We start from the raw sequence: 25,241 nt of genomic DNA, 5'->3' as shown, positions 1-25,241 counted from the left end.
TTTGGGAAGATTAATTCTTTTAAAGGTAGATTGTTTTTAAATTTTGTATGTTAGCCATATTCCTGGAAAATGGTTCAATCAATGTTTAGAAAGTGTCAAAACAAAACTCAACGTAGGTCAAAATCGTAGATTGCCTAAAATTGCGTTCTAGAGAATTTTAATTTATTTCAGGGAGAAGAGACAGAAACTGAACTAAACAACGCCATCCAGGAATGTTGAATGTAGTCAGAATTAAGAGTTAGGAAATAATCCAGTAACATGAAACGTAGTTCCATTCTGACACAGTGGAGTTGCCATGAGTTCGAATTGATTGATGGTCTAGAAACTGGCTTTGGAGTTTCTGGGTGGTGGTGCAAAAATTCTTGGCTGTTAATAGGTTAAAAATGTAAAGATTTCCGTTTACCTAGACAAACCTGAAAGCAAGGCCAGGTGACCTACTTCTGAAAAAAGTTGTTGAAAACCCTGTGGAGCACAATTCTGTCTGACACACATGATGGCTATGAGTTGGAATTGACTGGTCTGGCTTGGTGTTGTTTTTTTTTCCCTCAATAGATTGTGGGATGAGACAGTAATACCACACAGGAAATTGTTACAATAATGAATGTAAATGAAATTAAGAGAATAAGAAGGAGAAAATTACATCACGAGGCATTTTGGGGTGAAGAATTGACTAAACTCAGTGATTGGGTATGGGGACCAGTTTCCAGCCTGAGTTGGAAGGCGATAGTGACATCACTGTAAATGTAGACATACAGAGAAGAGAGAATTATAATTTGGTAGTATGTTAAAATTGTGGTGTAAGGGGTCGGGTCTGCAGCTGGAGATGTCTTGCTGGCAGTTCAAGTTGATAGATGTGAAAGCCAAATTGGAACTAGACAATGGTTTGAGTGTTCCTGAGATGGAAAGGTATTGAAATTATGATTGATAAAGTCACAAAAAGAGAGTGAGGTCACAAAAGAAAGTGAGAAACCACAAAAAGAAAGTGGGGACAAGAAGCATAAGAATACTGTTCTTATGAAGCATTAGATATGTATTGTTGCATGTGAACATAAAAAAATAAATAAAAATATAAAGCTTACCAACTTCAGAAAACATCAGTTTATTATTTCTAAGAGTCTATTGGTTAATTGGACAGTTCCATTGCTATAGTCTCACATGGGGTTATTTATATGCCTGCATTCAACTAGTAGAACAGCTGGGAACTAGAGTCCCTGGATTCTTATCAATATGACTACCCTGTATGACTAGCTTGGGCTTCCTTGCAACCTTGGGCAGTCTCATGGTAGTGTGCCAAGAGTTGCTAGGCCACTTTTCCTTATGATGGCATTTTTGTTACACGTTATTGGTGAAGAGTTATAAAGCCACTTTCTCTTTAAATACCAGTTTTTGGTTACATTTTATAGGTGAAAGCAAATCATAATCCACTGATTGAAGGGAGGTTGGGGGGAAATACTTTTGATATAAACTATGGCACGATCTCATTACAAAAGATATTAAGGATAGGAGTCATTTCAGTCATCTTTAGAAATAGTCTACGACACCTACATTTAAGGTTGAATATTCAGTGAGAGATATACCAAGACATATGACTTTGAGAATGGAATATCTATCCAAGTAAGCAGCCTTCTGGCTCCTTTATGAGTAGAGTTTGTCCCCTTTCCCTAACAAAAGTATGAACTGCTCAATCACTCTCTTAAGTTTAATAAACCTTTCTTCCTTCATACTCTACATTAATCTTAAGCCCTCGATCAGAACCACCCTTAGGGTTCAAGGTATACTTCTGGTTAGTTTCACTGATAGAGGTGAGCAGGCTCAACTTTTAAATATGACTTACTTAGGGACAAAAATAGTAGCATAATGCATAGAATTTTGAAGCTATTGTAATTTTCATGTTAGTAATAAGTTCTCATGCCTTAGATATGCATTTGGAAACACATTTCTGAGCAAGAACCAAGTGATCCTTGTCCTAGCATCTAAACTTACCATGTATGAAGCTTCAGGCCTTGCTCTTGAAGATGAAAAGGGCCTTGTGAAGGTGAAAGAGGAAAATCCCACACTGGAGCAGACATATGCTCTACAGGAGAGCAGCCCCCATACTCAGGAGCGATGTCGCTTGCACTTCCGAAAATTCTGCTACCATGAGGCTTCTGGGCCCCGGGAAGCTCTGGCCCAGCTCAGAGAACTTTGCCATCAGTGGCTTAGGCCAGAGGTGCACACCAAAGAGCAGATCCTGGAGCTGCTGGTGCTGGAGCAGCTCCTGACCATCCTGCCGAAAGAACTTCAGACCTACATGCAGATATATCATCTGGAGAGTGGAGAGGAAGCAGTGACAGCACTGGAGAATCTAGAGACAGAGCATGGAGACACAGGACAACAGGTGGGAGGAGAATATTTTGGTGGTATGGAAGAAAAAAATAAGAGAACTTTACCTTGTCATTTTTAAAACATTTTGCTTTTGAGATAATTTTAGCTTGCAGAAGCATTGGAAGAATAGTACAAAGAACGACCATTCAAATTTGCTAGTTGCTGGCATTTGTTTCAAAATGTCCCTGCATTGGACTTAGGCATGGAGACATAGCAAGAATAATGAATGGTCCGGCAGTCTGTTATGTTTGCACCACTCTCCCTACCCTCGTCCAGGGGTTGGGGTAGGGGGTGATCTGTTGACTGGCCTTGTTTCATTCTTTGGACTTGTGCCTGAGATAAATAGTCCCCTCTATCCCTCATGGTTTATCTCATTACAATGATGCTATAGTAGAATCTGTCCGATATCTCCATTATAAAATCAGTATTTTCTCTCTTGCTTTTACTAAGTAATCTATAGGAGGTATTTTGTACTTTAATCCAGTTCCTATATATGTATATCCTGTATTATGTGGATACACATTCTTCTATTTCTCATCAAACTTTCACACCCTAGTTTAAGCATCCCTCTGTTTTTGTTTTTACTTCTCTTGTCTGTCTTATTTGTTATCTCTAGTACCTAGAGCAGAGCCTAACTTGTAAAAGTGTGTATTCAGTCAGTATTTGCCAAATGAATGACTGTCTCTGTCTTACACTCATTGGCTCATTGGAGGATAAATGGGCCTTTATCCTTAAACGGGGCTTGTTCTATGTTTTCAACTGCTGCTAGGTCCAGTTCTCTTTTCAAGATGAGTCTTTTGTTTCTAGGCTTCAGTCTACATTAAAGAACAGGACATGCATCTAGCAGTGAATGAACATCAAGGAGACTCTTCAGAGCAACAGCACCTCCAGCTCCTACCTGGGACAACCATCCTAAAGTGTGAACTTCCAGATCTTCATTTCCAAGAAGTGAGTGGTGAGTGCCAGAGGACGTGTTTGGCAGGTACATTATAATAAGACCACCAACTGGCTATTGCTTCAAGATTTTTTCCCTAACCCTGTGTTTAAGAAAGTTTTTAAAAACATAGGGAATGGTAAAATATTAGAATTCTAAAGCATTTTGTTGAACACCGTCAACTAATAGTTGTTGTTGTTGTTATGTGCCGTCGAGTCGTTTGCAACTCATAGCGACCCTATATGTACAACAGCCCTAAACCCTGCTCTATCCTGTGCCAATCGCATTGCCTCTGACACACCCATCCCGATTACCCCAGTCACTGAATCAATCCACCTCATAGAGGGTCTTCTCCTCCTGCGCTATCCCTCTACCCTACCAATCATGATGTCTCTCTCCAAGGACCTGTCTCTCCTTACAACATGTCCAAAGTATGTCAGACGAAGCCCCAGAATCCTTGCTTCCAAGGAGTAGCCTAGTTTAACCCTCTCTAGGATGGATCTGTTTGTTTTCTTGGCAGTCCATGGTACATTCAATACTCTTCCCCAGGACCACAGCTCAAAAGCGTCAATTCTCTTTCTATCCTCCCTAGTCATTGTCCAACTCTCTGATGCATAACAAGTGATTGCAAAGACCATGGCCTGTATCAGGCACACCTTAGTCTCCAGAGAGACACCGTTGCTCTTGAGTACTTTAGAGAGGTCCCTAACAGAATACATTTATTTTTTTTTATTTCCTGGCTGCTGGTGCCAAGAGTGTTGACCGTGGAGCCGAGCAAACTGAAGCTGTGAACAATCTCAATCTCTTCACCATCCATCCTGATGCTACCGATTGGTCCAGTGGTGAGAATCTTTGTCTTCTTGACATTGAGCCTCAGTCCAACTAATAGTAGGAAGACCAAAACTCAGGGATTGTAAATGACCTGTCCACGGTCAACAAAGGCAAAGCTATTTTAGCATTTAAATTACCTGACATTCTGACTTAAAGTCTCTCCTCTATACTTCTCTCCATTCTACATTAGAGAATATGGTAAATAGTTTTGATACCTGACTGGAAACTTACCCTTTATCCCTTGGTGACATGTCTAGATCCTGCTCACAGCACCATTCACATGTCAGGTATCTTGTTCACCACCCTGTTTGTCAGGGCTGAGGCAATCAGCCCAGGTTCGGGGGCCAATTGGGAAACAGCATGAATTGCTGAGGAGTTACAGGTTTACACAGATTGTAGGGAGGAGGCCTGCCAGATACCACTTCCCCCACCCTCTGGAGCCTCTGAGCCATATCACACTAACTGCAAGGACATAAGCCTTGGGCCTTACTGTGAGCTAAGATCTTATAGTGCTCTGAACAAAGGTGGCTCTCTGCCACATTTTTCACCTGGACACAGGATTACATGCAAAATAATATGCACAGACCACTACTCTTATCACCCACAAATGTCTGGTCACATTTAATGATTCAGCATAGCACTATGGAGCTTGCTCAGACATGGCTGTAGTGTGGCTAAAACTGCTTATTGTATTATGAAGCACATTTCAGGTTAGTACAAATCTGCCTACTTGGTGTGCACAACACATTGCAGTCCCTGACAATGACATTTTAAAAAATTTTGTTCCCTGCCTCTAATTTTCCAAACATGTCAGAGAAGGTTCTCTAGGCTTAAACTGACTCTGTCTCTCCCTTTGAAATGCACCCTACTCTCTGATGAACTCTTTCCATATACAGGCTTTATCTCTAGGTAAACCAGCTCAAATGCTGAAATATTTCAGCTTTAGATAGGCTTCTGACACTGGGATGAACTAAGCATAGAATTGAAAGTCTGTGGTCTGCAGTCTGCCAATGAATTGGGGTGAAAAGATAGTACAAAGAAGATTCAGAGTTCTTATAACTCCCTGTTGTTCTTGTATACCGTCAAGTCAGAACCAACCCATAGCTGACTGGTCTGGCAGGTTTTCAGAGGTAATCACATGGGAGAAGATTGCCCGTGGATTTGAACTGTGTGCCTTCAGGATTGCAGCACAGCTTCTTGCCATTAGATTGCCAGTAGTGAATTGTTTTTAACCTTTAGGTGAGAGTCATTACCAACTCTTAGAAATCTGTTGAATGCTATGAATGCTTTTCCCTGGAGAATGCATACACATCAAAATTTTGGCCACAATTTCAGAGGATTAATGGTTTAGAATATCCACATTGGTAATCTAGGAATACTGATGTTTCAATGCTAAATAATGAATAAGTGAGTCATGTAATAAACATATGGAAACATTAGAAGGAGATAGGATGAAATATATAGGGTTGTGATATTTACCTGTTCCTAGGTGAAAGAACGACAGATCTGAACCTTACCCTATCTGAAGTTATCCTTACAATCTCTGATATGCTCAAAGCCCATTATTACAGTCACTGTGTCAATCTATTTTTGTGGGAGTCATCCTTTCTTTCTCCAAGTGATACCTTTTTCCTAGGACTGGCTCCTTTAGACAACAGGTCCAAAGTTGTGAAATGAAGTTTCATCATCCTTGCCTCCAACAAGCACCTAGTTTTGCTTCCTGTAAGACAAATTAATTTGTCCATCTACATAGCAAAGTTAAACAATGGCTAGGAAAAGTTATATTGAAAAATAAACCACACAGTTCTACATTTTTATCCATTGTATCTGGGACCATCTAATGTGGTTCTGGTTTGAACAGTGGTAGCCAGGCACATCTAGGTCTTCTGGCCTCAAGGTAAGTAAGGCCATTATACAGACTATTAGCCCTATAGACTTAATTTCTTCTTTGAGCTTGTAGCTTCCCTCTTTTCTGTTTTCTCTAGCCTAATGTTCTTGGACAGGTATGCATTGCTTCACACCAGACTGCATATAATAACTCACATTCATACAGCCTTGGATCACAGATGGGATACAAGCAGGTGAGACAGAGGGCATGACTCTGCATATAGACTTTCCCTGTTTTCCGTGGCTGTGGTGGAGGGCTGATCCTGTTGCTAGGGCAGTTGGAGTAGGACATGCTCTACCCCTTCCCTGTTTACTTCTTGCTCTACTCCTTTAAGTTCACCTGTCTATAGACTATGCCACTAGAGCTCCTTCACTGTGTTGCTAGCCCAGAGGTATATAGTTTGAATCTACTGGCTGCTCTGAGAGAGAAAGATGGGAATTTTCCTCCTGTTTTATTTACTGCCTGTGAAAACTGGCTGGAGGATCAGCCACGAGTACGTTCTGACTCAGTGACATTTAACAACAACTGTTATCTATTTACTAATTATTTACTATTTACTATGAGGTTACTAGGAGGACCAGTCCTTGGAGAAGGACATCTCGCTTGTAAGGCTAGAGAGTCAATACAGGAGAGGAAGACCCTGGACGAGATGGATTGGCACAGAGACTGTAGCAATGAGGTCAGGTGTGTCAGAGATGGTGAGGTCAGCTCAGGATAAGTCAAGGTTCAGAGCTGTTGTTCATAGGTTTGCTATGAGTCATAGTCAACTCAGCAACACATAACAACAACAACAGCAATTATTACTTCTCTCTGTTTCCCTTATCCCTAGAAACAATCCAAGAATGATTCTACCCATTTGAAAACCTTTCCAAAACTTTTTGCAATAGTCATAGCAATAGGGCAGTGTTTACTAAAGCATAGAAATAAGAATTTTTACTAGATGCCACTCCTACTTTGAAACTTTTTGCAATAGTCATCATATACAATACTTTTCCTGTAGGGACTGAGTTATTTCACTCAATATAATGTGTCTAGGGAAGCTCTGATGGCCTAGTGGTAAGAATCTGTGCTGCAATCCCAAAGGCATTTGGTTTGAATCTACCAGCTGTTCCGTGGGAGTCTCTTCCCTTGCAATTGTTGCCTCTGAAAACTCACCTGAGGATCAGATATGGGTCGATTCCAACTCCACAGTACTCAATAACAACAACAACGTGTCCTAGAGGCATCCATATTGTGTAGTATTTAATGAATTCATTATTATTTTCCAGAGTTGCATAACACTTCTTTGTGTGAATGTACCATAGTTTCTTTTTCTCTTTTTAAAATGAATAACAAGCATGCTGCCTCGTTCTTCCTTTATTTTTGTTTTATGAGTGAAAGTTTATAAATTTTATTAGTTTTTCATTCAATCATTCATACACATTTTAAATTGTTGTTGTTCTTAAGTGCTTTCAAGTCGCAGGTGACTCATAGCGACCCTATGAAGGAGAGTCCTCAACGCTTGGGTGTCTTTCATCCTCTCTCCAAGTTCATAGGGTTTCCGGAGGCAAGCTATTATGGAAGTGGATGCCACTCCTCCTTCCAAGCTTGTCTTAATCGGGGAGCTCCACCCCACTCTCTGTCTGCATTGGGTAACCAGCCATTAACACATTTGACACATCAGTGTCACAGTGTTCAGCCTCACAGCAACCACAGGTGACCACGGGACGGCAACTTGTACACCAGGGCTATACGACCTAGAGGAATGTCTGAACAAAAACAATGAAAGGCCTGAGGGCCGCGTATTAAAAGTCACCCAGCTTTGGATTGGTAGCATTGCTTTCTGTCCACTGGACCCCCTGATCTCTATGTTGATGTTATTGTTGTTAAGTGCCGTCAAGTCTCAGGTGACTCGTAGCGACCCTGTGAAGGAGAGTCCTCACATTTTAAATAACATTAATTATAATTGCTTTGGTGGCCAAGTCTGTGGGGAATTATGCTGCTAACACAAAGACTCCATCTCTCTGGTGGTTTGAATTCACCAGAGGTTCAAAGAGAGAAAGATGAACAACCTCATCCCATATGTTTATAGGCCAGAAACTCAATGAAGGGTCAGCTATGGGTTGGTTCTGACTCAGTGGATGATGTAATTTATTATCATGTTAGATCAACCTCTTATTGTATAATAGCTCTTCATCCATTGTATCTGTTTATTAATTTTTACTCTCCTCTCCCTCCCTTTCCATTCCTAGTAACCAAGAATGATTCTATTTCTAAGTAAACCTTTCCTCAGCTTTTTATAATAGTGGTCTTATACAGTGATAGTCCTTTTGTGACTGACTTATTTGGTTAGCATAATGTCCTGTGGGTGCATCCATTCTTTGCAGTTTTGGTTAGGGTTTGTTTGTGTGGTTTTTTTTTCTTTCATTCTATATAGTTTTATGAATTCTTTATTATTTGTTTTTAAATGTTGCATAGTACTTCATTGTGTGAAAGCACTATGGTTTTTTAATCCATTCCTCCACTGATGGACAGTTGGGTTATTTCCCTTTCTTTGCTGTTGTAAATAATGCTGCAGTCAACATGCATGTCCATGTATCTCTTCATACCAATTCCTGTTTCTTTGGGATATAATCTAGTAATGAGTTTCTGGTGGTCAAGAAGCTTTGGTGGTCTAGTGATAAGGAGTTGCATTGCCAACTTGAAGGCATGCAGTTCAAATCCACCAGCTGCCCTGAAGGAGAAATATGGACAGTCTTTTCCAGTGCAAGTTAATAGTGTCTCAAAACCCTCGGGTCTGCTATGATTTGGTTCCAACTTTAAGCAACATAACAAGTAAGATTGCTGATCAAAGGATATTTTCCTTCCCAACTTCTAAGGTGGCATCAACCTGCTCTCCATAGTGGTTGCATCATTTTACATTCCTACCAGCAATAAAGAGAGTTCATTCTCTCCACACCCTCATGTTTATTGTCTGAAAGAATTTTGCTTTTGTCCCTAGGGTGAAATGATGATCAAAATATAATAGCTAAAGATAGTGAGCATCATGAGACAGATGAAGATGTGTCTGCTGGCCATCTGAGTATCTTCTTTTGTCAAATGTTACTCATGTCCTCTGACCATTTTTCTTTCTTGTTGAGGTATTAAGAGTTTTCTGCAAATTTTAGAGATGAGTCCTTTGTCAGATATGTTGTTGCCAAATATTTTTCCCTAGTCTATAGGTTCTCTTTTACTCCTGGAGAAGTATTTTGATGCAAATTTTTAGGATACAATTGCCTAGTTTATTCTCTGCTGATTGTGCATTTTCAGTTATATTTGGTAGTCTATTTATTCCTTAGAATAGAACTCCTAATTTTGCCCCATTTTTTTCTTTGATAATCTTTATAGGTTTATGTTTGATCTATCTTCAGATTGTTTTTATAAATGTGTAAGATATTTAATTTTTTTGCAAAGCTCCTAATTTTGCCCCATTTTTTTCTTTGATAATCTTTATAGGTTTATGTTTGATCTATCTTCAGATTGTTTTTATAAATGTGTAAGATATTTAATTTTTTTGCAAATAGAGGGCCAGTTTTGTTAGCACCATTTGTTAAAAAAAATCTGTCTTTCCTTAATATTAGATGTTTTCATTTTATTCCTTCAGTCTTTTGTTGTTGTTGATTGCCATTGAGTTGAGCATGACTCATAGCGAACCTATGAACCTATGAAAAAGATCTGAAGCCTCTCTACAACTATCAACATTTATCAAAATTAATAGAGTTTCCAGAGGCATGTTATTTAGGAAGTGGATGCCACTCCTTACAAAACCTGTCATATTATGTTATGTGCCACTGAGCCACCTGAAATGTATAGCAACCCTGTGTACAACAACTCTGAACCCTTCCCTGTCCTGAGCCAGCCTCCCTGACTCTGACACACCAACTTCTATTGCCCCAGTTACTGTATCAATCCTTCTCATCCGGGGTCACCCCTTCCTGCAATGTCTGTCCACCCTTGTGAGCTTGATGTCCTTCTCCAAGGACCGATCTCTCCTGGCCATGTGCCCAAAGTAAGTGAGGCAGAACGTCAGAATCCTAGCTTCCAAGGAGAGACTTGGTTTCACCCTCTCCAAGACAGAACTATTTGTTTTCTTGACAGTCCATGGAATGTTCAAGACTTCTCCAGCACCACAACTCAAAAGCATCTAATTTTCTTCTGCCATCCTAAGTAATTGTCCACCTCTCTGAAGCTAACAAGTAATTGAGAAAACCACTGCCTGGATTAGGCGCACTTTTGTATCTAGACTGGCATCGTTGGTCTTCATCACTCTAGCATCTTTAAACACACAGCGTCAGGGAACCCACAGATCTGAAAGCTATCTCTAGTCTCCTTGATCAGGTATCACCTTTCTCCCAGAAAGGCGTTGGTTACTTCAATCTCAGATCTTCAGATCTACTTCGGGGTCTGGCAGTCTGTTGGAACTACTTTTTTATTTTGCATTGTTTTTAACTCAGGATTCCAGAATTATCTATTGTCTTTGTTCTCTAGTGTTTTAGTTTAAGAGGGTTGGGCTGCCTTCTAGCTAACCTATTATCTTACTCAGAAGTTTTAATGTTGAATGATTCTTAGTGTTAAATGTATTAAGTAGAGGCATAATGATGGAGAAATAGAAGGGAATTTAGGATATCATCTGATTCATTGCAACTTCAATCCATTTCCTTTTGTCTTATCTTTGGCAGAGCTGAGATAAATGGATCATCCCAGTGTCTAAAACAAGTTTTCATATATTTGAAAACATTTCTTCATGCCTTTCCTGGGCTTAACTGTAGTTCTCTTTCTGCTTAACAGGTAGATGATAAGGAGCAAGCACAGGCTCTAATCTGACTTGGGCTTTCTCAAAGGTTTCTTTTTCTTCAAAGCACTGTGCCTGTGATCTCTGTCATTTCTGTTGCCACCCTTTCCCTTCCCTGACTCCTATCCTTTCCCTGCTAGCAGATTCCGTTTACATTTCTTTGCATATGCATGGATTGTAGGGAGGTAAATAATGAGAATGAATTAGGGACAAGGCTTTTCTTTCCAACAAACCTTATGCAGCAGTGCATTGCCCAGCACTGTGCAGGCTGATCACAGTTTTGACTATTACTAGTTTCTTTTGGATCAGGAACTCTCAACATGGAATATTCCTGCTGGTGCTTTAGTTTATCTCTCTCTCTCATTCTCTCTCTTTTATTTCATTTCCTTCCCTCTCTTTTCATCTTCTTTCCTTTTTGCTTCCTGCTCCAAGTCTTCTCTCATCTTTTCACTTTCCACTACTTTTCTTCTTTTTTTATTCTCTGCTTGATCTTTACATTCTCATCACTTTTCTTCCTTCTTTCTCATTCTTTTTGTCTGGTGGTTTGTTGGGTTTCCCCCTCCTCATATCTATGAGAGTCTGTTACTATAAAGCATCTCATAGGTTCATAAACTCCACAGAATATTGGGGTGGGGAATTTTAGAGAGATTGGAAATATTTATGATTTTTCTCTTTCAAACAGTTAAGATCTGAGAGTGTAGGAACCTTGTCCTCTCTTCATCTTGGTTCTTAGATGTTTAACAAACATAAAAATGTTTAGGAAACCAAGTCCCCACATGCCTAGAACCCATCAGGTCTCACTCAGGCTTCTTATTTCTTTTCTCCACAGGCCCTGCTCCCCAAAGGCCAGCCCCTTTCGAGGAAGAAAACCCTGGAGACAAGGCAGCAGTGTTTGTGTGTAACCCAGTCAGGTCCCAGGTGAGCAGGGTTCCCAGGCTGATAGGGGCTTTAGAAGCTGCCACCAATCTCTCTAGTCACTTCCTGACCTTTGACAGTCTTTCAGGTGGCACAGTTCCTCCTTCTTTGCTTATTCACCAAATATCACAAACCATGTGTACTTCACAACTCTTATTGACCAGGTGGCACAGTTCCTCCTTCTTTGCTTATTCACCAAATATCACAAACCATGTGTACTTCACAACTCTTATTGACCCTACACTACTACTTCATTTTGCTCTGTTTCTGGGCAAATATACAACTCTTAAGTCATGGAACTGAGTGGTAGAATCAAACCTCTGGTTTCAAAAAGTACTTCATTTCTTCGATGCTTAGTGACTATGTTTGACTTTTGAGGTCTCTTCACTTTGCTCTCCTACCTCAGAACACCATTCTTATATATTTACATTCCCAGTGTCCAGCACATTCTCAGTTACTATTTGGTAATAATAATAATGGTGAAATTCTATATATCCAAGATAAAATATTACATTTTCACAAAGTGAACTGTTTATTCCTCTCTTTATTTTCTCAGGAGTGCAAACATTTTTCTAGATATTTAGTTTTTTAATTTCTTTCCTGTCTAAGCCCTCTTGCACACTACTGCTAAATCTATTTTCTTATGTTCTTAAGTTGGTAATTCCATCAGACTCATTGCTACCTGTTTTTTAAAAAATATTTTACCTTCCCAAAAAGAAATATACAGAGAATAAAACCTACTTGCTATATATATTTCAAGTCAATAAACTTTCCTTAACTATAGTAGTGAAACAAAAAAAGTATTTTAATTAAAAAGTAGTATTTAAAATGTAAAATCTTGTACATTTTGGGGAAAAATGACAAAATAATCACTCTTTTGCACTGATGTATCCTCAAGTTGGGGTTAAAGAGAAGCAGCTAGATCAAATTCCAAGGAAATTAAAGGACAGATATGTGGGTGAATGATAGAATGAATACTAGTGTTAGCTAATAAAATACCAGATAAAGTGGGATGTAACTTAATTGAAGTAAGGCAATTAATGCAATTGAAGCAAGACAAATAATGGACAAAAGGAAGTAGAGGTAGTATATTCTTTAAAATGAAGTGGGCTTTTAAATACTAAAATAATTCTGTTTGTTGTTACTGTTGGAGTAGTAATAAGGTAGGAAAGAGACACCATGTCTTGACACCCTCCTGCTTGCAGAAGCCAACATTCAGCCTAAATAGCCAAGGCACTGTGTGCTATCTCAGACAATGGGAAGGAGAGGGTGGAAGGAAACCAGAAATTAGACAGTTAATGAAAAGCCACATGATAGACCTTTGTGATCACTGCCAGGCAAAGAGAAAACCACAGGCAGATCCTAAAAGAAAGGAATCATTTCATCATACAGTGTTTCCAACCTAGATATCACTGTGCTAGATTTGAAATACTTTAAATTATGTTTTAAAAGGAAATTCAGTGAGATCTTTGCACTTACGTTAAGTTCTAGTTCTGTTAAAAGAAATCTCAAAACTCCTTCCGTTTTATACCTATACTCAACTGCTTTTGCAGTAACTGCAAGATTCTATCGAAATGTTCAGACACATAGTATGAAAATGCTAAAAAATAGAATGAACCAAGTGAATAAATTAATAAGTACTTTTGAGAAAATGTCTTTATTCCATGTAGTTTCTCTCATATTATTCTATTTTTTAATATACTTATTTAACAACTTTAAGATTCTTATATTCTTTTTTCCCCTTATTGGTCGAATAGGATGTGACTGGCACAGGCAGAGATTGCCCCTCCTTCTCCAGCAGAGCATCTGGTGGAGTAAAATGCTGCTCCTTCGAGATTGCAACACAGCTTCTTGTCACTAGGCCACCAGAGCTCCCTAAGATTCTTATAGACTTAAAAGTAACAAATTTATATTTGTTTTAGATTTAGTCCAGCAGAGTGCTTCAAAGTTGAGGCACTGCTTTTTTGTAGTGTCAAACTGTCCTGCACATTACAGTATGTTTACCATCTTTGGCATCATCCTCTAAACAGCATGGCGGGGAGGTGGTAGTGGTACATTGTTATAACTGAAACTCACTCACTCACTCATTACCATCAAGTCAGAACTGACTCATAACTGATCCTTTAGTAGGTTTTCAGAGGCTATAAATCACACAGGAGATTACCCATCTTTCTCCATTGAAATAGCTGATGGATTTGAACTGCCCACCTTGGGTTGGAAGTGCACTTCCTTACTCAATAGAACATGAGAGCTTCCTATATAATTGAAAAGATTTTCACAAATTTACAGAATTCCCCTAAATTGTTTCTATATCTGGTCCACAGTGTATTATTCAATATCCTTTATAACTAGACTCCTTAAACTTACCACAGTGGAAATAAAGAGATCATTTCTTGACATTTTAGACACTGGTGAAGACTGAGGAAACAGCATCCCAGGCCCATGTCCCACAGGAGTGGCCACAACAGGGTCTGGCTCAGAGGAACCTCTGTGAGAACTCTGCTCAGGAGAAGATTACAAACCTCAGTCTGATGAGTAAGGACAGACTTCCAGCCAGTCCCCTGTCTATGCTCGCTTTCTCCCATCACTGGCCATAGCCATTCCTTGTGAGCCTACATCTCTATAAACCCTGACCCCCCAACTTCTAGCCTCTAGACTTCTCTCATCTCCTGTCCTTTTGTGCCCTTCTCAATTGATTTCACTGTTTGTTCATTCTTCTTATCTTTTCTGATCATTCCCCTAATTCTCTTAGCAGCTCCTCTTTGCTTTTTCTTCTTTATCAAGTGTTTCATATAACTTTCCTTTGCAGACATTCTTACACACCTGAAAGCCACTCCCACCTCCCAATTCTCCTCTGCCCACTTCACTTTATGGGAAATTTTCCAAATGTGCTTTTCTTTATTAGATCCTTTCTTAGCTAAGTTGGGCCCTGGTACCCTGGCTGGTACTTGAGACTGAAGTCTTCTGGAATACCTCTTGATTTGTGTTTTCGCTTGTTAATTTGGAATATCCTATGTCCTATCCCGGGGGCTGTATTTTTAAATCAGTGTGGGATGACATTTAAAACCTTAATATATTATTTCAGCTGAAGAAGTTGTGAGTAAAGATGGATTGTTTTCTGCAAAGGAAGAACCTTCTGAAGAAATGAACCCAGGCGGGGAGATATCAGGGGTACCCAACAGGTAAGTGTTATGGTCTTGAGTGGAATGGATCCTGCAGGTATATGAAGAAATTAGAATCAGACCAGATGGTCAGAGGTCTTCTTGCCTAGGATAATACAGAAAAGGTGCTATTCTTACCTCGGGTCATAGGAGACCCCCATGCCAAGAACGGGACCTATCAAAATACAGCAAATATGCAGAAACATTCACTTGAAGCACAGACCTTGGCACCCAAGAATCCTATCCTGAACAAATATACCACATGTGTTCACTGCAGATGAGGAAAGAATATATTATGATGAAGTGTCTAGTAGCTATGAATAAAGATGCGGGAGAGGCACTTGAGATTTGAGTACTTAGAGCAAGTGTCTCAGGAAATTACATCTGAGACAAGACTTGAATAAGAAGAAAGAATATGCTAAATAAAGAGAAAGAGGAAGCGATGCAGGCTGAAAAGTAGAATTGCAAATGGCTAGAAAATATAGAAGATGTAAGAGAGAGTGGAGACACAGAAAACATGGACGAGGAGTGGAGACACAGAAAACATGGACGAGGACAATTTCACAGAGTGAGTTTCTGCCTGAAAATCCTGTGTCCTATTTGGAGTAAGATAAAAGATCATACAAACAGATTTGTCCTGGAAAGGGTTAAACCGGGTGGCTCCTTGGAGGAAAGGATTCTCAGGCTCCGTCTGACATACTTTGGGCATGTTGTGAGGAGGGACTGGTCCTTGGAGAGGGACATCATGCTTGGGAGGGTGGAGGGACAGCGCAGGAGGGGAAGGCCCTCTATGAGGTGGATTGATTCAGTGACTGGGATAATCAGGATGGGAGTGTCAGAGACAGTGCAATTGGCACAGGACAGAGCAAAGTTTAGGGCTGTTGTAATAGGGTCGCTATGAGTTGCAAGCGACTCGACGGCACATAACAACAAAAACAACAAGGTTAAAAATTGGAGAAGAGAAATGAAAAGTTGAAAGATAGCGTGCACACCAGTTGAATAGAGACCTAGGAAAGGCTAAATATTTCCATTTTCAGATAGACTGTGAGTGGTATGAAGAGGTTCAGTAAATAAAAAAACTTACCTAAGTCCAGAGTAATTGGACAGATACACAGGAGTCAAGCAGGGTACTGGAAATGTAAGCTTTATTATAGATAGAAGCTAGGCTGGATGCAGTTCAGAGGCTGAGCTAAATGGGCTCCTACTGACAGAGATGGAGGGCAACACACCTCCCAGCACAGACCTGCCTGAGAGAACTTGAAAAAGAAGCCAGGGATATCTGCATCTTCTTCTACAGAGGACAGAAAGGGACCACAATAAGGATGTCTAGTTCTTTCTAGATTCAGCAAGTAGATAACTCATGAAAAGTGAGTAAGAATGGGGATCAAAGCTAGAAATAAGTTGTTGTTAGCTGATGACTCATGGTGACATTATGTATAACAATAAAATGTTGTCTGTTGTGCACCATCTTCATATTGGTATGTTTGAACTTGTTGCTACTGTATCAATTCAGTTCATTAGATTTTGTTTTTTCCTGACCCTCTACTTTACCAAACATGATGTAATTTACCAGTATGAGATGTAAGTAATACTAGCAGAAGGCTTAAGCGTCAGAGGTTTTGTCCTGTATGAAAGAATAAGACTGAGGATTTTATAGCATGTAATCTTTTTCTTTTACAGAAATTGTGTACCCCAGTTCTCTTGTAGTCCCTCTGTCCCTCCTGAAAGGACAGTTGCACATTTGAACACTCTGAAGACCTGTCACCCAGGTGACTTGTGGGCCCGGATGCACATTTCATCCTTGGAATATGCTGCAGGAGACATTACTCGCAAAGGGAGAAAGAAGGACAAAGCTCGTGTGAGTGAACTGCTCCAAGGCCTAGCATTTTCTGGTGACTCTGATGTGGAGGAAGATGAGCTAGAGACCCAGCCTACTCAAAAGAAGTTCAAGCAGTCAAGTGTCCCAGAGAAGAAATGGGCCAAAAGAGACCTTAAACCCAGCTTCCCAAGCTGGTCAGCACTAGATTCTGGACTTTTGAATCTCAAGAATGAAAAGTTGAACCCTGTTGAGCTCTTTGAATTATTTTTTGATGATTACACTTTCAACTTGATTGTCAAGGAAACCAATAATTATGCATTTCAGAAAAATGTCAACTTGGAAGTTACAGTTCAGGAAATGAAGTGTGTATTTGGCATCCTGCTTTTGAGTGGATTTGTGAGGCGTCCTAGAAGGGATATGTATTGGGAAATATCTGATGCAGATCAAAATCTGGTTAGAGATGCAATTAGAAGGGACAGATTTGAATTGATTTTCTCAAACCTACACTTTGCAGATAATAACCACTTAGACCAACAAGATAAGTTTACAAAATTAAGGCCTCTCATAAAGCAACTGAATAAAAATTTCCTCTTATATGCTCCCCTAGAAGAACACTATTGCTTTGATAAGTCCATGTGTGAATGCTTCGATACTGACCAGTTCCTGAATGGAAAGCCTATTAGAATTGGATATAAAATCTGGTGTGGTACAACCACACAAGGCTATCTGGTTTGGTTTGAACCCTATCAAGAAGAATCAACTGTGAAAGTTGATAAGGATCTTGAGCTTGGTGTAGGTGGGAATCTAGTGATGAGCTTTGCTGATGCTCTTCTAGGGAAAGGCCAGTATCCCTATCACTTGTGTTTTGATAGCTTCTATACAAGTGTCAAATTGGTGTCAGCTTTGAAGAAGAGAGGATTGAGGGCAACAGGAGCAATTCGTGAAAACAAGATTGAAAAAAATCCCCTTATGAATGCGGAACACATGAAAAAAATGAAGAAGGGATCTTTTGATTTCCGAGTGGAAGAAAATGATGAGATAATGTTGTGCAGTTGGCATGGCGATGGTGTCATCAGTCTGTGCTCCAATGCAGTAGGTATAGAACCAGTGAATGAAATAAGTTTTTTTGCTGCTGCTGCTGCTGCTGAGATCCTTCAGATAAGCCAGCCCTCTATAGTGAAAGTGTATGATGAATGTAAAGGAGGCGTGACTAAAATGGATAAAATAATTTCCAAATATAGAGTAAGAATAAGAAGCAAGAAATGGTACTTAATTTTGGTGAGCTACATGATTGATGTAGCAATGAGCAATGCATGGCAGCTACACAGAGTCTGTAACCCAGGCGCTTCTCTAGACCTCTTGGATTTTCGGAGATGTGTTGCACATTTCTACTTGGAACACAATGCTAATAAAATGGACACAAGACTTGTAACAAGTTACAAAAAAGTAGTAACTACACATTAGATTGTACATCTCAAAGCAAACCTGATGTATGTAATAATTAAGTAATTAAGGACTAAGACTTTTAAAAACTCAGACATTTATATAGAGTATCAAAGGCTGTTATAACAAGTAATGCTAAAACTATCTGTAAAAATGTTGAATTCCAATTGTACATTTTTCTAGGTCCAGTTTTGGTATCAGGGATAGAAAAAACCATTTTTTGTTGATTATTGTGTCCACTTAAAGAATTAATCTTACCTCCTTTTAAAAAAAATTATTTCTGGAGAATGTAATTTTAACATGTAGACAATATTATAGTAACTATGGATCTGTAGAGTGGAGATATAAATAAACAGAGCCCATGAGGTAAGAATAATCTAAATAAAATGTGGTGAGAGATTGAAGAACTCAACATTGGTGTACAATGTTGTACTATGTGTAGATGAGAAGGACTGATGTTGTGGGAGAGCATTGTAAAGAGAAAAAGTAGTAACTTTTGAATATTTTAAAAAAGACAAGGCATGTCCTATTATAACTTTGGGGGTTGACAACAGAAGTGAAAAAATAAACGTGAGAGAATATGAAGACAATCATTAATAAGGGGGAACCATCATGAGAAAAATAGCAGTATAGTTCAAGTGACAAAGTCCATTAATTCCATGTTGAAATCAACCTAGGAGATAAATGAATAAATCTAGGACTAAGATTATCAATGATAGAAATGCAAGGAGAAATGCCAGATACAAACGCGTTCAGTGCTAAAGCCTAGTATTGATGAATTACTCTGCAGTTAAGAGAGAAGCCAGACTCAACTCATTATTTGAGGTATTAGCTACAATTCTGTTTACTTCCTAACATTTACAGTCTACTCTTGGCTAGAAGGGAGGTGGTCAGGTTTGAATTCTTTCAACAGGATTGTCTATGATATGTGCATAGTTGAAGGTGCACTATAGGTTAACCAAAAGGTTAGGAGTTTTGAAGTCAGAAGCAACTAAGGTGAAAGATTTCCAAAATATAATACCTATGAAAACACCATGGAATGCAGGGTTGCTTTGCATACACGATTTGTTTTTTAATTTTTAAAATAACTTTAATTGATATTTTAATGAAACTTTACAGAAAACTTGGATTTCCATTCATTTATTGGTGCACATTTTCTTCCCTATCCACCCACCAGTTTGCTTTTCTCTCTTTTTTGTTTTTTCTTTTAATTCTTTTTTTTTTTCTTTTCTTTTTAAAAAGATTCTTTCATTGCTGCACCACAATTTGTTTGTTTGGGTTTTTTAGAGGTTTTTTTTTATGATTTGGTTTTTGATGGTGGAAAGGTAAGCCAACTATAATGGAGTCACAGATTAACATGTTCTGTACTGAGTTCAAATAAAAGTTTGTAATTAAAAAGTGCAAACAATGAATGCATGGAAATCCAAAGTTTCTGTAAATTTTTACTGAAATTAATAATAAATTTAAATTTAAAAAGTTTGTAATTAATCTGATAATCCTCTAATTAGTCACACCACTAAAGTGGATTATTTTCCTTTTTTAAAATAAAATATTATTATTGTGTGTGTGTGCTGTCAAATCAGATCTGACTGGTACAGGAGATTGCCCCTCCTTCTCCAGCAGAACATCTGGTGGATTCCAACCGTGGGCCTCTGGGGTTGCAGTGCAGCTTCTTGCCACTAGGCCACCAGAGCTCCCTTATTGTTTTCTGATTTTACATGATGGAGAATCTGGCATCTACAAATTTTTACAATGACCTGAGCATGATATACCCGATCCCTGCTTATACCTTTCACCATGCGGGGCTAGATATGAGCCTCATCACTGGCTCTGAGGCAGAATGGCTCCGCATGGATGGTGGCCCTTGTTTCAGGCCAGTTTTCCTTCTTCTAGAGTGTTTTCATCGACACAGGAACATTGTGCAATAACTCTTGTCTTAAAGTTCCTTGACTTGGCATCTTTCCACATTTCTGACCCCTTCACAGCAAAAGGTCTTCAAAGAAATGCTAATGTTTTCACTTTTGCTCTTAATCTTTAACAACTAATCAATTTGTTAAGTAACAAAGATACTAAAGAGGTACATTAAATAAGCAATAAATTATCGGCACTCACCTTGACCTATGAGCTGAATGGACTCAATGAATCAATGCCTTCTTGAAATACTGTTCATTTGGCTTCTCTCTTCATTCTTCTACCTCCTGACCACTCCTTTACAGTCTTCTGTGCTGGTTTCTCCTCACTTTCTTGACCAAATGCTTAGTGTACCTCACAGCTTAGTCTTTGAACTTCTCTTTCTATACTCATTCCCCAAGTGATAATAACCCGTTTACATGACTTATATGGCATCTATATTCAGGTGACTCTTAATATTTTTTAAATCTACAATCCAGACCTCTCTTTTGAGATTCCAGTATCCAGTGGTTTTTCGCTTGGCATTTTCATGGACATCTTAATTAGTCCAAAATAAAATTTTCCTGTTCTCATTTCCAAACTTGCTTCCACAAAATCTTCTCCATTGCAACTTCACTCTTAGTTGCTTAAATGAAAAAATACGGTGGACTCATTATCTTTAACTCCTTTGGTCCACATCCATTTTCAAAGGCATATGCAAATTTTGCTGACATAGAAAAGGGATGTGCAGAATTTATACACTTCATCTTCCACTGTTTTGTTTCAAACCAACATCATTTCTTATTGGACTATTGTAATAACCTCCTATTTAGAACTCTCTGCTTTCCTTTTTCCAGTGTCCCATAATGTCTGTTCTGAGTACCTAGTGTGATCCTTTAAAATATAAGCCAGATCATATTCTCTGATCAAAACCCATCAGTGGTTTTTTAGGTCAGAGTAAAAGGCAACACTCTAAAAGTGGCCTGTTTAACCCTACAGTAGCTCTATCCAATTTGACTCCTTCATATTGTGTTCATAGTTTCTGTACTTTCCCCCTTCACTTCTCCTCTGCACCAGCTACGCTGGCCTCTGTATTGTTCTTCAAACACAGAACACTTCCACTTCAGAGCCTATGATCTTGCCTTTCCCACTTCTCTCACACAGCTATAGAACTCCCTCTTCAGATTTCATGGCCTTCCTACATGAAATAATGATTCCCTTTACCTCCATCCTGGCAAAATCTAACCCCCTCAACCTACTTAATTTTTGATCATAGACTATTTTGCCATCTGATTTTTTGTTGTTGTTAGGTGCCACTGAGTCAACCATGACTCAGTGATCCTGTGAGGAACATACCTGAAGATTGCCCTTCCTGCACCATCCTCAGAATCTCTGTCATGGTCAAGTCCATTGTGGCTGTCCATCCTGCCAATGCCATTTGATATATTACATTTTGTTTGTTTATTTATATTTATATATAAATTATTTACTAAAATGTTATTTCTACTGGAACAGTATTACTCAGAAAAAGTCACCCCATGCCAATTTATTTCTAGATAGAATTTCCTCTAAGGAAAATCACTGGAAAAGAAAAGCAACATCCCATAATCACAGTCTTACACCCATGAGACACCAGTACCTGGTTTGCAGACAGGCTACTCATTCTGAAACAAAATTGTTTTCTAAGAACAGATCTAGCCACTTGAAAAACCTTATTATCCAAGATAGCCCCATTAAGGGACCTGGGAATCAATGTAGTCAGTCAGTCTAATTCAGGAACATTATAGAACCTAAAATGACTAATAAGGTTGCACTGACGGCAAAAAGCTTTCCCACATTCATCACATTCATATGGTCTCTCTCCAATATTACTTATCTGATGCATTTTGTCCACCTACTAAATCTTTTACTTTCCTCACTAATGTGAATTTGAGGATCCTGGAAGAGCCCTGCATTCTGACCAAAGGCTTTACCACACTCGTTACATTGATAGTGCTTCTCTCAATTATGCATTTATTGGTGCTGAACAAGGTACAAGCTCATGTAGAAGGCTTTCCTACACTCTACATTTATATGTTTTTCCCCTTGTATGGATTCTTCTGTGTTGAATATGTTTACTGGCACTGAAGGCTTTCCCACACTCATTATACCAATAGAGCTTCTTTGCAGTGTGGCTCCGCTGATGGTTACTGAGGGCTGAGCTGTGGCCGAATGTCCTTCCCACACTGCTTACATCTATAGGGTTTCTTTCCAGTGTGTCTCCACTGATGGTGAAAGGCCTGACCTCTCTGACTGAAGGCTTTCCCACATGCTTCAGAATCACTTGGCTTCTTTCCAATGTAAATTTGCTGGTGCTGCATGAGGACTAAACTCTGAGTGAAGACTTTCCCACACTCACCACACTTGTGAACTTCTCTTCAGTGGGATCTCCCTGCTGCTTTTCTACCTTGCTTCATGTCTACAAGTTTTTCTACTTAGAATCCAGAGAGACATCTCTTTGGAGTCTGCTAGATATATCCCCAAAATATTTCTTTTAAGATTTCTTGCTTTGGTGCCAACTTCTGGTTATAAGGTATTCTTTTATTATCTGTAATAATAAATGAAACACAAAATGTCATCACTTTTAAAAAAATGAAAGTAGACAACAGTAGAGTATGAAATAGGAAGATCCACATCAAAGATATAGATATTTTAGTGATGGCAGTGTAAGGTAAAGAGGAATTAAGCAGAGAGATTAAGGTTAGCAGAATAACAGATCATCAGTGCTGCTCACATGGCTGGAGATGATTGCTCAGGGAAGATAAGGTTCCATCAAAGGATGTACACATCAGGTAGTATATAGTGTTTACTACATACCAGGGTTATCCTTAATGTTTTATGTGTATAATTATCAAGTGACCTTGTAACTGAGGCACTGTGCTTATCTCCACAAATGTGTAAACTGAAGGTACAGGAAAGTAAAATGACCTCTCCAAAGCCACTGAGATAATAAGTAACAGTGCTTAAATTCCAACCCAGTTTCACTTCTATACAGAGTCACCAGAGATCCCCTGAATGGGCCTGTTGAAATTTTCACTTGTTCTTGAATTTCTGGGGACTGAAAGATTCACACTTGAATTGGGATTGAAGCTTCATGATTGCTAATTCCTGCTTGGCCATCAGCTGCATCACATCCTCTGAAAGCACATCAGAATGTCTGTGTTCATGATCTGGCCTAGATAAAAGTAAGTATATTTGGATGCTTAAGTGAAGGACTAGAGGACCCTAACCGAAGACTCAGAAATTTTCTAGACAAGTGGCCAGGGAGAAAGACCAGAGTTTCATTACATATCCAAGAGCAGAAGAGGCAGAGCACTGGTGGCCTAGTGGCCTAGTGGTAAAGAGTTAGTGCTAACCCCAAGCCAGGCTGTTTGGATACACCAGTTACTGTACCAGAGAAATATGGGTAGTCACTTCCTTTGTGATTTACCATCTCTGAAAATCTGCTTGAGGGTCAGCTCTGAGTCAGTTTGACTCAAATTCTTTTATATTATTTTCAAAACATGGAGCCCAATATTTTTGAGTGTGTGTTGTATTTACTGGCTTATTTATAGATTGAGTATTAAAAGTTATGACATCTAACTTTCTAAAACTAGATCATAATAAGTATCATGGCTTCGTGTTACTTTTTCTTGGACAACTTATTTTGGGAAAAACCTACTGCCATGAAGACACTTGAGCATCCGTATAGAGATGATCCACATAACAAAGATCACACATTAGACTTCCTTCCATTAGCCAAAAAGGAAATGGGGCCTTTCTTTACCAACCACCATGTAAATAAAGCATCTTGGAGGTGAATGAAGTAGATGTCAGGACTTCAGATGACTAGCTTCGGCGGATATCTTCATTGTAACCTCAAGAGAGCCCTTGCTAACTAACTCCCAAGTTAGTTACTCAAAATCCGAGGCAATGTTTGCTGTTTTAAAGCATTAAGATTTGGGGCTAATAGAGAACTACTACATGTGGCTATAACTAAACAACCAACCAACCTGTGTCACCAAACTTCACCCTTCATTTAATTGATGGCTCAGATGTCATCTGCCTCCTCTCACCTGTCTTCTGGGCTTAGTAAACTTTCACTCTAGATCTTGGACCACAGCCACTGCCTCCTTCTCATTCTCCTGGGCTTAGTAAACTTTCACTCTAGATCTTGGACCACAGTCACTACCTCCTTCTCATTCTCAAGATTATGCTCCTGTACCTGGACTTGTTACCCTTCAGGCAGGATGGTCAGAAACTACTCAACACCAGCATCTCAGTGTCTGCTCCTTGGTGTGTGTCTCTTGGCCTAAGCTATTGATAACAGAGCTCCCAAAACGAGTTTTGTTCTTCTTGGGGACCAAGAGTCTATTGGTAACAAAACTGCCTGAAAAGTTAGTGAGACCTCTTGACAAGAAAAGCTGTTCTATCAAAAGTTAAGTTTCATCCCAAATGGGTTCTTCTCCACCTTTACAATCTAAAGTCCATCTAGTTCCTCTCTTGAAACCATTCTGGGATTAAATAATTTGGAAGACTCTTTTAGCTTAAGTTGAAAAGGGATAACTATGATTTACTATCATAGTTATCTTGCTTTGATATTCTTCAGGAGGATCTAACTGATTATAAGAAAATTAAATTAGCAACAATAATAATGTAAGTGGGCAAAGTATAAGAAAAATTAATATACTATCATTAATGTTTTCTTTTTAATAAACACGCATTGTTATGTACTCTTGGAACCAACTCATAGCTTACCCTCCTGCAGGTTTTCAGAGGAACAAAAGGAGAGAGTCCATCTTTCTTCCTCAGAGCTGATAGTGGATTTGAACCACCTGCCTGTGGGTTGGCACTGCAACTGTACCCACTAGGCCACTGTTGTTGTTGTTGTTATGTGCCGTCAAGTCGTTTGCGACTCATAGCGACCCTATCTACTACAGCCCTAAACCCTGCTCTATCCTGTGCCAATCGCACTGCCTCTGACACACCCATCCCTATTACCAGTCACTGAATCAATCCATTTCACAGAGGGTCTTCCCCTCTTGCGCCATCCTTCCACCTTCCCAAGCATGATGTCCCTCTCCAAGGACCTGTCCCTCCTTGCAACATGCCCAAAGTATGTGAGACGAAGCCACAGAATCCTTGCCTCCAAGGAGCCACCCAGTTTA

The 25,241-nt window shown here is 39.3% G+C and overlaps 1 protein-coding gene across 1 annotated transcript; it reads left to right on the top strand.

Moving 5' to 3' along the window:
* Nucleotides 1-1,984: 1,984 nt before the first annotated feature.
* PGBD1 (piggyBac transposable element derived 1) lies at nt 1,985-18,186 on the top strand. The gene is made up of 6 exons (XM_006902642.1): nt 1,985-2,377; nt 3,172-3,319; nt 11,657-11,745; nt 14,148-14,277; nt 14,828-14,924; nt 16,584-18,186. Exons 1-6 carry the CDS (start codon nt 1,985-1,987, stop codon nt 18,184-18,186), a joined length of 2,460 nt encoding a protein of 819 aa, XP_006902704.1.
* The last annotated feature ends 7,055 nt before the right edge of the window (nt 18,187-25,241 follow it).

This window comes from Elephantulus edwardii, unplaced genomic scaffold (assembly GCF_000299155.1).
Source record: "Elephantulus edwardii isolate Elephantulus edwardi_28Jun2011 unplaced genomic scaffold, EleEdw1.0 scaffold00433, whole genome shotgun sequence".
In the NCBI taxonomy this organism is placed as follows: Eukaryota; Metazoa; Chordata; class Mammalia; order Macroscelidea; family Macroscelididae; genus Elephantulus; species Elephantulus edwardii.
This window is presented reverse-complemented; position numbering and strand designations above follow the sequence as displayed.

What these genes read in the sequence shown, in the direction of transcription:
- PGBD1 (XM_006902642.1), top strand. Translation starts at nt 1,985, where the DNA reads ATGTATGAAGCTTCAGGCCTTGCTCTTGAAGATGAAAAGGGCCTTGTG. An exon ending in GTAACCCAGTCAGGTCCCAG is followed by an intron (nt 11,746 to 14,147) that starts GTGAGCAGGGTT and finishes TTGACATTTTAG; the next exon opens with ACACTGGTGAAGACTGAGGA. An exon ending in TACAAACCTCAGTCTGATGA is followed by an intron (nt 14,278 to 14,827) that starts GTAAGGACAGAC and finishes ATATTATTTCAG; the next exon opens with CTGAAGAAGTTGTGAGTAAA.